The sequence below is a fragment of the Aythya ferina genome (genome assembly GCF_964211825.1).
Source record: "Aythya ferina genome assembly, chromosome: 5".
Taxonomy (NCBI): Eukaryota; Metazoa; Chordata; class Aves; order Anseriformes; family Anatidae; genus Aythya; species Aythya ferina.
In genome coordinates this window covers 21,292,818-21,309,935 of record NC_140301.1, presented here as the reverse complement: position 1 = coordinate 21,309,935, position 17,118 = coordinate 21,292,818, and the positions used below count along the sequence as shown (strand labels likewise).

The following is a 17,118-nucleotide window of genomic DNA, read 5'->3' as shown; positions in this document are numbered from 1 at the left end:
TATACCTATGTAAGCCTACTTGCTTTGTCTGAGGTTTTTAGTTTTAGCTCACTTCAGTTGTCAAATCAGGTTTGAAATAAGCAATAGAATCAATCCCTGCATGAAGTCTTCTACATGACAGAACTTTAAGAATATTTTTCATATTAACTGCTTAAGAAAATTAATGCAGAGTTTCAGAATTATAAGTCTCATTCCCTAAAACTTCTATTTCATTGAAATAAGAAATCCAAAAGATTTTTTAAACTAGATATGAATATCAATATAAAGCTTTATTTCTGGTAATCTGAGATGGGATTTTCATGCCCTGACTTGTATGTATAAGGTGTAGTTTGAACAAAAATAAATACAAGAAACTCTCAAAATAAGGCAATTCAAATTGGAATTAACTTACGATTTTAGGCTTGTTTAGCTTGCCTTTTGTTTTTAAAGAAGACGTGACTACAGAAACTCTTTCGCAGACATTCCAATTACAGTGTCAAAGAATTTTCTATCTCGTTAGTGAGGACATAACTAAGAAAATATCTCTAGAAATATTCTCCTATAAGGCAGTGTCTATGTAAGGCTGTTTGTTCAAATTTAACACCACAGGGTTTTGCTAGTTAGAATTTTCTCAAAAAAACAAGTTTACAGACAACATGTCTTAAGATAGGGCCTGAATTTTTAACCTGTTCATTTAACTTCTTAATTTTCATGTGTAAAACTGTGAAATGTGCGTGCACCATATAAAAACGCACAGAACAAATCACGCAGTGATCAAATATTATTGTTACAAGTAACATGTTCAAAACTTTGAATGTGGCATGGGTAAGTAGCATGTTAATTTGTTCTTTTGTATGTATTCATGAAAAGGATGTATACATCCCTTGTGCCCCATGTCTCTACCGCTCCGTGCAGAGAGCCAGCTCTGGTGGCACCACAAACCCGCGCTGGCTACTTCAAACTGCCGTCGTGTGAATGCTCCACAAGCATTGATTATGACCCAGGAAAGCCCTGTGAGGTGGGAGACGGATGTGACCTTCCGTTAGCCATCAGCAAACTGGCGGCATGTGGAGATTAAGGTGAAATATGGCAAGTTGGACTCCAGAAGTTTCCAGGTGCCCGGTGTCATCTGTGAACCACTAGGCTATGGCCACCTTCCGAGCCATCTACCTCCGCAGGCCTCAGAGCCTGCTCATGGTGCCAGACCTTTATTAAGGCAAAAAAAGAGACAGAAGTGGTATGTTGTGTTTTATTTGCTAAGCCTGGAAATCACAGTGAAAAGCGCCAAGCAGCCTGGCAAGGGGGACGCAAGGCTGGCGGCGGGGCCCTTTGGCGTTCTCGTCTCCTCCCCACCGGGCAGCTGAGGACTGGGGCCGGCCCCGGCCCCTTCGGGGATGTTTTAAACTCCGTCGATCTGCCCCCATCGCTACCCTGAGCACCGAGCCCCGGCTCGCTGCGGGCACGCTTCGGGGCGGCCACAAGCCCGTACGCGCCTCCGCGGCGCCTCGGCCTAGCAGCGCGGGCGGCGGCGGGCCTAGAACCCGCGACCCCCGGAGCCCCGTCCCCTCCCCGCGCCACCCATGCGGCCGCCGGCACCAGGAGTGGGGTCGCCCGGCGCGCGTGCCCGCACGGGGAGGGGAGGGGAGGCGTAGGGGGGGAGCGTCGGGCGCGCGGCCGGCTTCCCGGTGCCTCCAGCGGCAGCAGGAAGAGGCGCTGCCCCGCGCACGCGCAGCTGGCCGGGCGGGCGGGCGGGAGCGCGCGCGCTGAAGCCGCGGCGGCGGCGGGCGGGCGGGAGGGGAGAGGAGAGGGGAGGGGGGAGGGGAGGGAAGGGAAGCTGCTGAGGTAAAGTTAGGGGGAGCGAGAGGCGCCGTCAGGCAGCCGGCAGCCGGGGAGGCTTCGGCGGCCGCCATTACTGAGCCGTAGGGCGCCGGGGAAGGGAGCAGCGGGGAGGCGGGACGGGGGCTGCGGGCTGCGGCGGCGGGCCGGGGAGCGGAGCCGAGCCAGCCCCGCGGGGACGGGGCCGGGGCCGGGGCTGGGGCTGGGGGAGCCGCCGGCGTGGAGAGAGCGTCCCGGGCATGCTGCCGCCGCCGCCGCCGCCGCGGAGGAGCCGGATCCCGGCGGCCAGAGGTGAGGGCAGGGGCCGGCGGCCCCAAGCCGGCTGCGGGGGAAGGGGGCGGCCCGGCCCGGCACGGCCCGGCGCGGAGGGGCTGCGGGCTGCGGCCGAGGCCCGGCCGAGCGGGGAGCGCGCAGGGCAGGGCAGGGCAGGGAGCGGGGCGGCCGGCCCCGGCCAGGTGCTGGAGGCCTGGGCCGTGGGAGGGTCCGAGCCTGCCGTGCGCGGCTGCCAGCTGGCCGCGGCTCCCCGGGGAGGGAGGGAGGGAGGGAGGCAGGAAGGGAGCTCCCCGCTCCTCTCCTCTTCCTTCCTCATTCCCTCCTTCCCTTACTCCTCCGGCTTCCTCCCCTCTCCCATTCCCGCTGCCCGTCTCCTCCTCCCCCCCCCCCTTTTCTCCTTTCTCCGTACTTCTTTCCCTCCTCGCCGCCCCCTTCTACTCGCTGCTCCTGCTTCTCCAGTGAATCTGAACAGTTGTCAGTTCTCCTCCTCCTTCCTTTCACCTTCAGATATCGCTCGACGCTAAATTTAAGAAAACTTCGCTCGCCTAATGATGTGTGTGCGTTTCTGTTTTTCCACCAGGTGGATTTTAAGCCTTTGAAATAGGGTAGCCAGTTGCAGTGTTGCAGCTCTCATGCGTTTTGAATCGCTTCAACCAGCATAACCTTTAGACTCTCTCCACCCAAGGAAAGCACCACAGATAGAACGCCATAGTGTTGAAAATATAGGACGTAAGGAGTATAAAGCACTATTTTCCTTAAAAATAGACTGTTTGTTCAGAGAAGGAGGACATACTCGTCACCTTCCCCCCCCAGAATCCACCCCACCCTGGCTCTGTAGCCCCCTTTTGCCCTCTCCTGTATCGCTTTTGATAGCAGTGTGGAATATTTCCTTAATAAGTAGGAGGGGAACGTTTTAAATCTAGACCAAAATAGGCCTGTGGGGGTATATGTGTATTCTTTAGTTCAGTGTCATGCGGATAAGTGGAGGATTTCTTTTTTTCTTAATCAAGATCTTTGACAGAAATTTAAAAACTCTACACTGCAGAGTAAAGGCAGTAAAGAGATAACTGCATTTGCTGGTCAATTGAACGTCCATTTTAAACCTGTGCACTGGAGCCAGTTACAGCATTGATACTTGTACACTTAGTTCATAAATGAATGAGGAATTAGTAGGCTGCATTTTTCTGTGCTGTCTTACCTTCCTGAGGTTCTTCAGTATGATAGCTGTTTTCAGCAGTGACATCAGTGACCAGAGTTACATGTTTTCTCAGGAAAAAAAAAAACACGTTTGTATTTCAAACTTGCAGTATGTATCTAAAACTAGGGTGTTGCAAATAGTCATCCAGGTGTGTTTTTATGAGGGTTTACCTTCTTTTGTTCCTTCTTTGAAAATTATTTTCAAGAAGTGTTACAATCTTTTTATAGTATTCTACTGGAACTCAGTGTTACTAGAGCTCTGAAAGCATGATGTCAATATAGTAAGATAGTAGATTTGTTTTTTTTAAAGGGTCTATGGCACTTACAGTAGCAGAAATTGTTTAAGCATTTGTTACATTATCACTAGCTTGGTGTATTTTGTAACAAGTTATTTTAAAGCTTGGAAAATACTGAACTTAAATAGTATGCTTTTTTTTTTTTTTTAAAGTATCCCCATAGGAAGTGGCTGCCAGTGTTGTGTCGTCGCACTCCCCCCACCCCTCAAAATAAAAATAATTGCAACCAAATGCCTGCTGCTTACCGATATTGGACTTTATTTTAGGTAAGGCATTGCATGTGTAACATAATCCAATTAAATACCTCATGCTCAGACGGAATTGTTTTTAAAATCCTATATTTAGCACTAGCAATCAAATGCTGCACATTTTTGAGGTTCAAGATAAACTGTGTTTTCCTGAAGCTATAGGTGCTTTTCCTTGTTCAAACTTTGTAGGAAAGAAATGTGCAGATCATAATAACAGATTGTTCTGTATAAGTTTGGGAATTGTTATTTGAGTAGATGGTACAAAACTAATTCTACTTTTGTTTGATAAAGATTTAATATCTCTATAGAGAGAGATTGACAGAACCTTAAGACAGAAGATAAATCCCATGTGCTGGCATCCTTCGAGAATAATTTGCATGAAACTTTAAAACACTCCACATCATTGTTTTTGGTAGGCTAACATGTGGTGTGTCCTTAAAATTACGCATGTCAGGCATGCTTCAGGGATGATACTGTCTGACCTTTACTGAAAGAATGGAAGTTTGTGAAGCCAAATGTTCGGTATTAGGTACTGCTGGCAGAGTCACGTTGGTTCGCAGACTGAAAGCATTACATCCATAAATGACGTACCTACGAGAGTAAAACCTGAGCTGTGTGTGCTTACTGCGTGGTCGTGAAAGGCTGCTGCTGCTCAGGGGAGCCTGCGTTGGTCGGGAAGAGTTTCCCGTGCTGGCGAGAACTCCTGGGGCTTGCCTGAGCCGCACGGCCGCTAGGGGGCTTTGTAGGCATGGCTATCCTGGGATAGGCGCACCAAGCCCGGGCAGGCTCACTTCATTTGGCTGGCCATTTTAAATGCACGGTTAAAGTAAGCAACGCATTATTTGACCTAAGATTCCCGTTGTTTTGAAAGCGTTTAGCCACGCTTAGAAGAAAAAAAAAAAAAAGTTTAGTTTCAGGTAGTTCCAACAACACTGAGAATTGTGTGTGAGCACTGCCAAGATTTTTTCCTTGTTTCTGTGTTAGTAATAACTTAAAGGAGGCACAGTACTTTTGTTTTTTTCTCTGAGAATTCCTAGGCTAGAAGTCGGTGTAACTGAGGTGGAACATTGTTGTTTTTCCATTGGATTAAAAAAAAAAAATTAGTGAGGGTATTAATTTTACAGATTATTGTTTGAACCTTGTCATCACTTCCTTAAATCTGTGGATTTTAGTGGGATATTTAAAGAAAATTGAGCTCAACATTTCTGGCAGGAAAAACTGAAGGAATTGCAGTGAAGTTATTTTGAATTCAGGTATTAACTGTGCTTTTTAAAATCATTAACACCTACCAGAAACTGAATTAATCAGTTGGTGGCTATTTCTGCACATTGCATTTTATGGTAAATTAGAGTTGTTTCTTTGGTTTTCAGTTACAGTTCCCACATGTTCTTGCAATGCTCTGTCAGCTGACACACTAGCACTGCAGAGGAATGTTTGCATTTTTAAAAACGTGAAACTAATACCTACATGCACAGCTTTAGAAACGTGTACGGTTTTTACATTGTAGTATTAGCTCATGTAAGTTAGCTAATTATTAGGCAAAATATTATTTTCTACTTGCACATGGCTTTTTATTTGCTGATTTCACGAACAACTTAAAACAGAAGAGTCCTCATTTTGCATAGGTAGGACTTAGGCATCTGACTTGTACAAGGTCAAACACCAAGTTCCTGTTTGAATGAAGTTTCTAAACTAAGGGTGTCAGTACCTAGATTCTGTACAGCGGTTCCCCATTAAGCAAAATAACACAAAATGATCCAGATGTGTGGATCAGTGAAATTTTATCAAGCCGACCTCTGCCAAGATTTTAACTCCTCTTTGCAGCAGATGGATTTTAGCCCCATTTCTCTGCTTATCTTGTTCCATTCTTCCTCATCTGCCTCATTTTCTTTCTTTTTCTATCAGTTCTGTCTTGGATTCCCTTTGTAAGATTTCTTCCTTTCGTGCTTTTGTGTTCTTCCTGAATAACTTAGTGCAGGCTACCTGATCAGGTTATTTACAGAGAAACTGCTGTGAACACTATGTGTGTCTTCAGTAGCTTTTCCCGTGGAAAAAGGATTATGAGTCTATTTTTTCTGTAAACTTGTACTATTTACTTTGCTGTTGAAAGCTTTGAACCTGCATCGAATGCTCTCAGATATTCAGAAATCTGTAGATAAGTCACTTGAGAGGCCTAAGTTCAGACTTGTGCAGTGATGATTATTTGAGCTTCTGAAGTTTACCTGTGTATTATACCTTGATCTAATTTGTGCAGTTTGTTTTGTTTGCTTTTTTTTTTTTTTTTCCTAACAGCAGCAATGCTAATAGGTGCCCCTGGAATATTGGATTCCAGCTGAGGAGTGCCGTTCTCTTTTGAATTTAGAAATAAAAGCCTTGATTTAATTCTGGGTAATACACCAGAGGTCTTCAAAGTATTGTTATTAATAGGAGAAATTTATTAAACGTGGTAAGATCTTTGAACTTCTGTTTTTAAACCCAGTTTTGCATTGACTTTTTAATATGAAGTTGAGCAGTCAGTTTTTCTCTTTTATAAACTGATTACTTTCCTTTTGTATACAAAGGAGTATCTAGTACCTGACTTCTTTAAGGATGGCAGGTGAATGTCATGGTAACTAAGTCTGAGATGAATACCAGACCAGTTGGGGTAATCTATTCTCATCTTCCACTTACCTAGCAGGACCAATCACCCTGCTGTTAAAACTCTGTTCTTTTGTCAGTCTGTGGTGCTACTGAAGACACTTCAGGTCATCCCTTGTTACCATGCCGTTAATTGCTTGAGCTTATTTCCTGATGTGCAGTCTGATTTTTTTTTTTTGGACTGGTACTTGCAGAATTTTACCAAGGAGCATTGACTTTACCCTTATTTTTAAATCAGATTTCATGTACAGGTAATTAGTGAAGATTACTGGTACTTGTGAGAGCACAACTACTGGCCTGGTAGTGAAGATAACGGGGCATCGTGAGAGATCAGGGCCTCAACAGACTTTGGTGAACTACGATTGTTGGTGAGATCATATTGGTGTACTCTGGACCTGATTTAGTTTGTAAAAAGGATTGTTTTGAAGATATTCTTTTATGCTTGTTAGAGTAAAAAAAGATACTTGGAGGAAAATACTGAATGTGAAGTAACACAGCTACCTTAAGCTACATCAACATTGTTATTAGCTCTTTAAGTGCCAATAGTTGAATTGTTGTTCTGCTGTGTTTTGGGTAGATAGGTCTTGGGAGTTCGGATACCCTACTAAATATTTTCTAATCCTAAATTTCGTTTCTCAAAGTGTGAAACGAGGGCTGCATCGGTATGAAAAGTTTGTCAGTAGTAACCTGAATCTAAACCTGTAGCTTTCTTGAAGACACAGTCCTTAGTATTTGAAAGTGGTATGCATTCAAAACTGATCTACAGGCTATTTCCGTGACATTTAATGTGTTTGAATTGACTTTGTGATCCACAGTGGAGTTTGCAGGAATTTTCTCTCAGTGTATTCACACATCCTGCAAAGCAGACTAGGCTGGGATGGCCCTTCTCTTCATGTGTGCTTTTTTGTTATTTTCTGCTTGGCAACCTAATTTACAAACACTATCACAGAACTGTGATGACTGAAACTAACCCTGACAAGTAGTGGTCCCTAACTGTTGCCTCTACTCAAAATTAGTGAGTTGGAGGATTGCAGGGAAACACTTTTTCCTTCCCCTGTCAGTGTTGTTTTCAGCTTCTTGGTTTGCTGTGGGAATGAGCAGTTCTCCTGCCACGTTTGTGCTTCGGTATTAGGTCTGCAGACGGTAAACATTTTTAGGTTCAGCGACCAATTTCAGAAGGAATTCAGAAGTAGTCCAAGTATTTGTGTGTAAGTGATTTCCTTGCCTATGGACCCATCTGCAGCTTCCTGTGCAGCTGCAATCACCGAATAGTGATAGGTGATGGTATTTTAGTATTTATTAGCTGCTGATAATATGATATCCTGTGCTAAAGTTTAGAATTCTGCTCAAAAGACTTTGAGAGACTTAATAGAAAATAAATGGCACCAGTGACTGTAGCAGGTCATGTGGTGCCTGTTTTTAAAGAGCTTTCTCCTGTGGCAGAGTGTGTGGTGCCCACTGGGGCTGGTGCCCCCAGCTGCCTGCATGCGGGCAGGGACACTTCTCCCCCTGGCAGCCCGACAGCTCCGCCAGGTGCCCAGGCAGCCCCTCCGCTGTTCCTGGCTCCTGTGGGTGCAGGGCAGTGCCACACACAGCTGGGAGGGCACGGCAGGGATGTGGCTTGACTCCTCTATTCTCTTCGGCGTGACGGAGGCTAGCCTTAAAGCAGGGCCAGGCTTAGCTCAGGACTGCTGGCATGCTAGCTAGTCACTGTGATGTCTGGTACCACGAGCTGAGAGCTACAGGACCGATGTGGCGTTGGTATCCTGCTTATCGCTTGCTTTGTCCAAAAGGATTACTAAAGCTTAAATTTTTTTCCATTACCTATATTATTTCCAAAGCAAAGTAGAATTCCAAAGAATATAATTGTAATGAACCCCCAAAAAATTAAACAAGAAAAAGCTTTGCCGTACTTTCCTGATGTTACGTTTAGCACGTTTCCAGCATGGTGCTGCATCTCGTTTAAAAATGATCGCTTTCCTTAGTTAAAAGTGGTGTAAATCATGCTCCAGTCCAAGTGCCTCAAGTTTCTTTCCTTTTCTTTATGATATTATGTGCAGCACTGACCCAGCACTCAGTCTGGTTTTGTGTGGTTGCAAACTGAAGAAGTTCCATGGAAGAGACCCAATTTTGCTTACTTTATAGCAGCAGCCATGCAGTAAAATCTATGCATACCAGGGTTATACTAATAAATTAGTATCCTAGTTGAGAATACAACATATTCCAGTAAAGTTACGTTTTCAATTTCTGATTTGTCACAGTCAATGAGATCATTAACTTTAGAAATGCTTTCTTTCTTTTTTTTTTTTTTTTTTTTTTCTAGGTAAAAGGGTTTTGAGATACTCAGTAATTTTTTTAGTAATAAAACTTAGATACATATCTTGGGGCATACATTCACTTTATGTATTCTGCAGTTACTGGCTGTACTGACTTAATCTTGCAAAACTATATTTGAAATATTTTAAAAGTTCCAAATTCTGTCAGTAATTAGTGATTTTTGTATCTCATATTTTGTGTGTTATCTGAGACACTGTATTCACTTTTCAGAAGAGGCTTCTGCAGCCTAGGAGTTGTTAAAATATCAAGCTGAACTTATGAAATCACAGGTCCTTAGGAAGAGTTATGTCCTCTGTCTGTTCCAAGTACTAATAGCTGCGTTTAGAGAATTTAAACCCTCTAGGTTTAGAGGAAGATCCAGCTTGGGCTCTGACTTCTGAATTAGGTTTATAGTTTTAAAATGAGGGAAACAATTATCATGCACAGGTTAAGAGTTGTACCTTTTCTGATTGCTGCTCCTGCTTTCATTATTTTGAAATTGCTAATGAATCTTACTTTTGTTTTCAGATCCCTCAGGGAAGGACTTACTGAAGGACACAGTTTAAATGTGTGACATCACTGCAGAAAGATCACAGCAGGATAATCATCTTGCTTTGCACCTTGTTTTCCTAAGGGTAAGTTTGGGCTTTAGGTCTTCATAATCTTGTGTTTAAGGGGGAGGGTAGGTGAATAAATACCAGGTGATATGCTGTATTTTCTTAAAACTACACTGGGAAATCTAAAAGCCTGTAGAGATGAGATCCTATGGCAAGATTATCGAAGGTCAGATTCTTCCTGCAGTGAAGTCATACACTTTGTGTTCCATAGTTGGTCAAAATCCTTCTACATGTAGAAGTGCACTATTATTTTCAATTCAAAGACTGAAGTAACTTGGAGAAAACAAACAGCCCCTCCTTTGAATCTGTAACAAGGAAAAAGCTGGGGGGAGGGGACTCGGAGTATTTTCATTTTGTTATACTGGATTAGTCAGATTGAAAGATTGAAGTAATGTAATGAAAGTACCTTATTGTGCATTTCCTGTGTGTATGTTTCAAAATTGTACAGTGCATTTAAATTAGTAGTATACCAAAAAGAAGAATCTTCCATTTAGGCAGCAATTCAATAATGATTACATATTAAATATGAAGTGATTATAATGTTAGATTTTTATCAAGTTTATTACTTAATTAAAATAGATCTCATTCTATGACTTTGCTTTGTCAGTGCAAAATAGAATATTATTTTTTTTAGAAGAGCTAGTTTTAAATATGTAAAGTGATTCAGCTTCCACTGTTTTGAGAATCTTCCATGTCAGAAATTCTATGAGAGGGTAGAGTGTTTGTTTTTGCATTGTAAGTGTCCCGTTTCACCTTACTCTTTTTACTTTGTCTCTTAAAAATGTATTGATTGGTTAAAACATTTATTGCTAGAGAAGGAAGAACCTTTGCTATGTGAGGATGTAGGGTATCTGAAAGTATTGATTGCTTCTTGTAAACTAGTTGCAAATAGACAGTGTCTTCCTGATTAAATGAAATAATACTGTGAATGAAGATTTTTGTGTTCTAGTTTAGTCCACATCAAATCTGTATTGTGCTGTGGTAAATGGAAAACATTTTATAGCACAAATGGTGACTGAACTTCTCATTCTAATAGATTGAATGATGCTACTATGATGAGCTTTGCTTTGGAAACAAAACACTGGGTTTATTTGTAGTAATATAAACACGGCTTTTACTAAGTATTTTTGTTTCCAGAGCCATCTTCTATTAGCTCTGAATTCTCTGTTTTACGGATATAAAAATATACTGGAAGAAGTAAAAAAAAAAAAAAAAAAAAAAAAAAAAAAAAAAAACAAACAAACAAAAAAAAACCTAAACAGTCTAAAATAAGTTCTTTCTGTATGTCTTTGTGTAAATGGATTTAAAACAAACAAAAATTACTAAAAAGCATCATGTTTCACTTCTTGCAATATGAAAGCTGTTCAGTATAAAAATTTTTATTTTCCCTTTCATTTTGCAATGAAATTCATGCTTCGTTTAAAATAAATAGTTAAAAAGGTGTTTTTCTTCACTGTTTCCATACCTGAAAGCTTTTTTTTTTTTTTTTTACATATATTTATTTCTATATTGTGGTCAATGAACTTTGTTACAGAGTTTGTTACATAAAGACTATGCTTTTGATCAGAAGTTCAGATTTCTATTTGTGGGTGTTAGGCTGGAAGTTGGAAAACTGTTGACCAGGCATTGATTCTTTATAGCCAAGGTATTGAAAGTCCACTTTCTATTACAGCGTGATACAAATATTTCTCTTATTACTGCATGCCATCAAGCTCAGGTATGTTTTAATGTTTGCAACTCAGTATTGAGGTAGATTTTGAGAACCTTTTGGGTGGCAGGTCATGGAATATCATGAGTTGGAAAGGACCCACCAGGATGGAGTCCAGCTCATGGCTCCACACAGGACTTTTTTTTCTTACCGAAGAAAGGTACTACAGTACCACTCTCAACAAATTGTTGATAAGAACGAGAAAAGTAGTATTATCAACATATGTTCACAATAGTTAGGGTTGGAAGGGACCTCTGGAGGTTAGCTGGTTCAGTGCCCCTGCTGAAGCAGGAAGACCCAGATTGAGTTGCCCAGGATCGAGTGCAGACAGCTTCTGAATATCTCCAGTGAGGGAGGCTCAGCATTCTCTCTGAGCAGCCTGTTCCAGTGCTCAGTCACCTGCACTTCTTCTAGAACTGCACGAAGTTCTGTCAGCCCTTCCCTGCACCTTATCGAGGTCTCTGTGGAAGGCAGCGCAGCCCTCTGGTGTATCAGCCAATCCTCCCAGCTGCGTCATCGGCAAACTTGCTGAGCGTGCGCTCCACCCCATCATCTAAGTCATAAAGGAAGATGTTGAACAGTATTACACTGAATATTAACCCCATGTGTACACCTCCAGTTAGTGGCCCTAATCATAGTCTGCTGAGTCTGGCCATTCAGCTATTCATTTTTTATGGTTTGAGAGTAGTGCAATTGTTTCTAAAATAGTAAATGTCTTTCCATTTGCATACTGCAAATGTATGCAAACAGTATCTTCTGATTAAAAGATGAATGGTACTTGTTACAGCAGATGTCAGCTTCAGTCAAACTTCTGGAACCTTGTAATAATTTTGTGGAAGTTTGTGTGTAGGTAGAGTTTCTTTTAACAGCTATTCTACGTTTTTGTTTTTGCTAGAGACAGAAGGACTGAGTGACTTGTAATTTTAAAAACCTCAGAGTTAAGTCTTTGTTTTTCTGTATTAGTATCTGTATACCAATGTTCGTACTTAGTACAATTCAGGTTAGAAACTTCTCCTTAAAAACAATTTACTGTTGGTATACAAATGAAGTAGTTTACTTTTGCAGAATAGCTACCAGCTGAGTCCCATTGTCAACTTCCTGGTTTTACAGCTTATTTTAAACATTTCTTTACTGAAACCTCAAACCAAACCTTTAAATGCACACAAAAGTAACGTGATTCGTGCAGGTAAGCCTGCTATTCAGTGGAAGTATGAACATGAATAGAAGTACGTGTGCGTGAATATTTGGTTGGGTTTAGAGTTGTATTTATATTGTTGTATTTATACTTGGTGAGAACCAGCTACTGTAAAATTTCACTTGCCCCTCATCCCAAGTAATAAGATGAATTCTGAAAAAACAACAAATGCTTTTTGGTGCTCCTAAGTTAGGAAAGAAAACAGTAATTTGTACTTTTCAGATGTATGCTGATCACCTATCCAAACAGATGAACCGTTATTGATCTATGTCTAAAAACTGTTCACTTTTAAATCTATGATATAAAAACGTTAATGTGAGTTAATGCTGAGTTCAAGGTCACATTTAAATTAGTTGTGGAATTTTCATATACAGAGAAAACCATTTGAGAGTAAGGAAGTAACAGTGCTTTATTTTTTTTTTCCTCTTATGAATTATAGAAGGGAAATACCTTCAGCCTTTAACTTTTCTCCTCTTTTTTTTTTTTCTTTAGGAAGATGATCTTCCTTGTCCTGAGTATTTGAAGTTCTCTCAATGACGAGCTGAAGCAAGAACAACTGAAAGCTCTTTCTGAAACCCTGGATATACAATTTCAAACTTGTAGGAACATTTCCAGAATGAAAACCACATACAGTTACCTTGATAATTGCAGAAGGATGAGAGGAAAGTTATGATGGCAAAAAACAAAGAGCCACGTCCCCCATCTTATGCTGTTAGTGTTGTTGGACTGTCTGGAACTGAAAAGGATAAAGGTAACTGTGGAGTTGGAAAATCGTGTTTGTGCAATAGATTCGTTCGCTCAAAAGCAGATGAATACTATCCTGAGCATACCTCTGTGCTTAGCACAATTGACTTTGGAGGAAGAGTTGTTAACAATGATCACTTTTTGTACTGGGGTGACGTAACACAAAGCGGTGAGGATGGAATTGAGTGCCGAATTCATGTTATTGAACAGACTGAGTTCATTGATGATCAGACTTTCTTGCCTCATCGGAGTACGAACTTACAACCCTATATAAAACGTGCAGCTGCCTCCAAACTGCAGTCAGCAGAAAAACTAATGTATATTTGCACAGATCAGCTGGGCTTGGAGCAAGACTTTGAGCAAAAACAAATGCCTGAAGGGAAATTAAGCATAGATGGTTTTTTACTGTGCATTGATGTAAGCCAAGGATGCAATAGGAAGTTCGATGATCAACTTAAATTTGTGAATAATCTCTACATTCAGCTATCAAAGTCTAAGAAACCTATAATAATAGCAGCAACAAAATGTGATGAATGTGTGGATCACTATCTACGAGAAGTTCAGGCGTTTGCTTCAAATAAGAAAAACCTTGTGGTAGTGGAAACATCAGCAAGATTCAATGTCAACGTTGAAACTTGTTTTACTGCACTGGTACAAATGATGGATAAAACTCGTGGTAAACCTAAAATCATCCCCTATTTGGATGCCTATAAAACACAAAGACAGCTAGTTGTTACAGCAACAGACAAGTTTGAAAAACTTGTCCAAACTGTGAGAGACTATCATGCCACTTGGAAAACTGTTAGTAATAAACTGAAAAACCACCCTGATTATGAAGAGTACATAAATTTGGAAGGAACAAAAAAGGCCAAAAATACATTTTCAAAACACATAGAGCAGCTTAAACAGGAGCATATTAGAAAAAGAAAAGAAGAATATATTAATGCATTGCCAAGAGCTCTTAATACTCTTCTGTCAAATCTTGATGAGATTGAACATTTGGGCTGGTCAGAAGCCTTGAAGTTAATAGAGAAAAGGCCTGATTTCCACTCCTGTTTTGTAGTGCTTGAAAAAACACCTTGGGATGAAACTGACCATATAGACAAAGTGAATGACAGAAGGATTCCATTTGATCTTCTCACCACACTAGAGGCAGAAAAGGTTTATCAAAACCACGTGCAGCATCTTATATCTGAAAAAAGGAGGGTGGAAATGAAGGAGAAATTCAAAAAAACTCTTGAGAAAATCCAGTTCATTTCACCTGGACAGCCATGGGAAGAAGTTATATGTTTTGTAATGGAGGACGAGGCATTCAAATATATCACTGATGCAGATAGCAAGGAAGTGTATGGTAGGCATCAGAGGGAGATTGTGGAAAAAGCCAAAGAGGAGTTTCAGGAAATGCTTTTTGAACATTCAGAGCTGTTTTATGACCTGGATCTTAATGCAACGCCAAGTTCAGATAAAATGAGTGAAATTCATGCAGTTTTGAGTGAAGAGCCTAGATACAAAGCTTTACAGAAACTTGCACCTGACAGAGAATCTCTTCTGCTTAAACACATAGGATTTGTTTATCACCCAACTAAAGAAACTTGTCTCAGTGGCCAAAATTGCATGGACATTAAAGTAGAGCAGCTACTTGCCAACAGCCTTCTGCAGCTAGATCATGGCCGTTCAAATTTATACCACGATAGTGCCAACATAGATAAGGTTAATCTTTTCATTTTGGGCAAAGATGGCCTTGCACAAGAATTAGCAAATGAAATTCGGACACAATCCACTGATGATGAATATGCATTAGATGGAAAAATATATGAATTAGATCTTAGGCCTGTTGATGCAAAATCCCCATACCTGTTGACTCAGTTGTGGACCTCTACCTTCAAACCACATGGTTGTTTCTGTGTGTTTAACTCCATTGAATCTCTGAATTTTATTGGGGATTGCATTGCAAAAATAAGGGCTGAAGCATCTCAGATAAGGAGAGACAAGTATATGGCTAATCTTCCATTTACGTTGATCCTGGCTAATCAGAGGGACAGTGTTAGCAAGAATCTGCCTATTCTGAGACATCAGGGACAGCAGCTGGCTAACAAATTGCAGTGTCCTTTTGTAGATGTGCCTGCTGGTACATATCCACGTAAATTTAATGAGACCCAAATAAAACAAGCTCTGAGGGGAGTACTGGAAGCAGTTAAACACCACTTTGATGTTGTAAGTCCTGTTCCTACCATTAAAGATCTGTCAGAGGCTGACTTAAGAATTGTGATGTGTGCCATGTGTGGTGATCCATTCAGTGTGGATCTCATTCTGTCACCCTTCCTTGACTCTCACTCCTGTAGTGCTGCTCAGGCTGGCCAGAACAATTCTTTGATGCTTGATAAAATAATAGGTGAAAAGAGGCGCCGCATACAAATCACTATATTATCGTACCACTCCTCGATTGGTGTAAGGAAAGATGAACTCGTTCACGGATATATACTGGTCTATTCCGCAAAGCGGAAGGCATCCATGGGAATGCTTCGTGCGTTTCTTTCTGAAGTTCAGGATACGATTCCTGTCCAGTTAGTGGCTGTTACAGACAGCCAGGCAGACTTTTTTGAGAATGAAGCAATCAAGGAACTCATGACTGAAGGAGAGCACATAGCAACAGAGATTACTGCGAAGTTTACAGCTCTGTATTCATTATCTCAGTATCATCGTCAAACTGAGGTCTTCACGTTGTTCTTCAGCGATGTGTTAGAGAAGAAAAACATGATTGAAAGTTCTTATATGTCAGACAGCACAAGGGAAACAACACACACAAGTGAAGATGTTTTTTCAAGATCTCCCAGAGGAAGTTCCCTTGACTATAACTATCCAGATTCAGAGGATGATGCTGAGGGACCACCGCCTTACAGTCCAATTGGTGATGATGTGAGGTTACTCCCGACGCCCAGTGAGCGTTCAAAATACCGACTGGACTTGGAAGGAAATGAGTATCCTATCCACAGTACGCCTCTCAATTGTCACGACCACGAACGCAACCATAAAGTGCCTCCTCCAATAAAACCGAAACCCCTTGTTCCAAGAACAAATGTGAAAAAACTGGATCCTAACCTCCTAAAAACAATTGAGGCAGGTATTGGTAAAAATCCCAGGAAACAACCTTCTCGGGTGCCTGCAGCACCACCAGAAGATATAGACCAATCTGACAACTACGCCGAACCTATTGACACGATTTTCAAACATAAAGGCTTTACAGATGATACCTATGCAGTTCCAGATGACAGTCAGAACCGTGTTATTAAAGTTCGAAATTCAATTGTTATAAATGCCCAGGGTGATGAAGAAAATGGGTTTTCTGACAGAATGTCTAAAAGTCACGGGGAGAGAAGACCTTCAAAGTACAAATACAAGTCTAAGACACTGTTCAGCAAAGCTAAGTCTTACTACAGGAGAACGCATTCGGATGCAAGTGATGACGAGGCTTTTACCACCTCTAAAACTAAAAGAAAAGGAAGGCATCGTGGAAGTGAAGAAGACCCGCTGCTTTCACCTGTTGAAACATGGAAGGGTGGCATAGATAATCCTGCTATCACATCAGATCAAGAATTGGATGATAAAAAAATGAAAAAGAAAACTCACAAAGGAAAAGAAGATAAGAAGGTAAGTTGACTGATTTGTGATAAGACATGGCTCAGTAAACCATCTGTGTGCGTCCGTATGTATAGATAATTTTTCCCCACTTCTAGTGCATTGTGAGAAGGGAAGAGTTAAAACATGCAAGAGTTGCACCTTATTTTGAAATGGTTTATTTAAAATTTCAATGTAGCACTGCTTCATTTTGTCCAAGATTTCTATGTGGCTTGATCAGAACCCGCAGACTTGAGGGAACAAGGTGGATTGTCTGCCTAAGTTTCAGCTCTTTTCTGTATGTACATATGCAGTTTCACTTCCTTCTGTATGAGTAAGTAGAGGCAGAATTTGGTCCAAATATGTTGCCTTATTAATCATGACATTTATTTAAAAAAAAAAAAAAAAAAGTGCTTTATAAGTTCCTGGGTAGAACTGGTTCTTTCAGTTCTTGCAG

At 41.2% G+C, this 17,118-nt stretch overlaps 1 protein-coding gene and 1 long non-coding RNA gene across 4 annotated transcripts in view; one reads left to right on the top strand and one right to left on the bottom strand.

Annotated features, from left to right (window-relative positions):
* Positions 1 to 742: 742 nt before the first annotated feature.
* On the bottom strand, positions 743 to 2,811 carry LOC311437585. The gene is made up of 2 exons (XR_014693561.1): positions 2,498 to 2,811; positions 743 to 1,185 (listed from the first exon to the last, which is right to left on the bottom strand). It is a non-coding gene; the product is annotated as an uncharacterized lncRNA (long non-coding RNA).
* Positions 1,950 to 17,118, top strand: part of ARHGAP5 (Rho GTPase activating protein 5) — a 45,821-nt gene continuing 30,652 nt past the window's right edge. For 2 of the 3 annotated variants that reach the window (XM_084521009.1, XM_084521007.1), the window contains exons 1-4: positions 1,950 to 2,106; positions 3,734 to 3,847; positions 9,311 to 9,417; positions 12,795 to 16,694. In XM_084521009.1, the coding sequence (XP_084377135.1) occupies positions 12,972 to 16,694 (3,723 nt within the window). In that variant the 5' untranslated portion in view covers positions 1,950 to 2,106; positions 3,734 to 3,847; positions 9,311 to 9,417; positions 12,795 to 12,971. The remainder of the gene's footprint in view (positions 2,107 to 3,733; positions 3,848 to 9,310; positions 9,418 to 12,794; positions 16,695 to 17,118) is intronic. The other variant, XM_084521008.1, reaches the window with a different exon arrangement.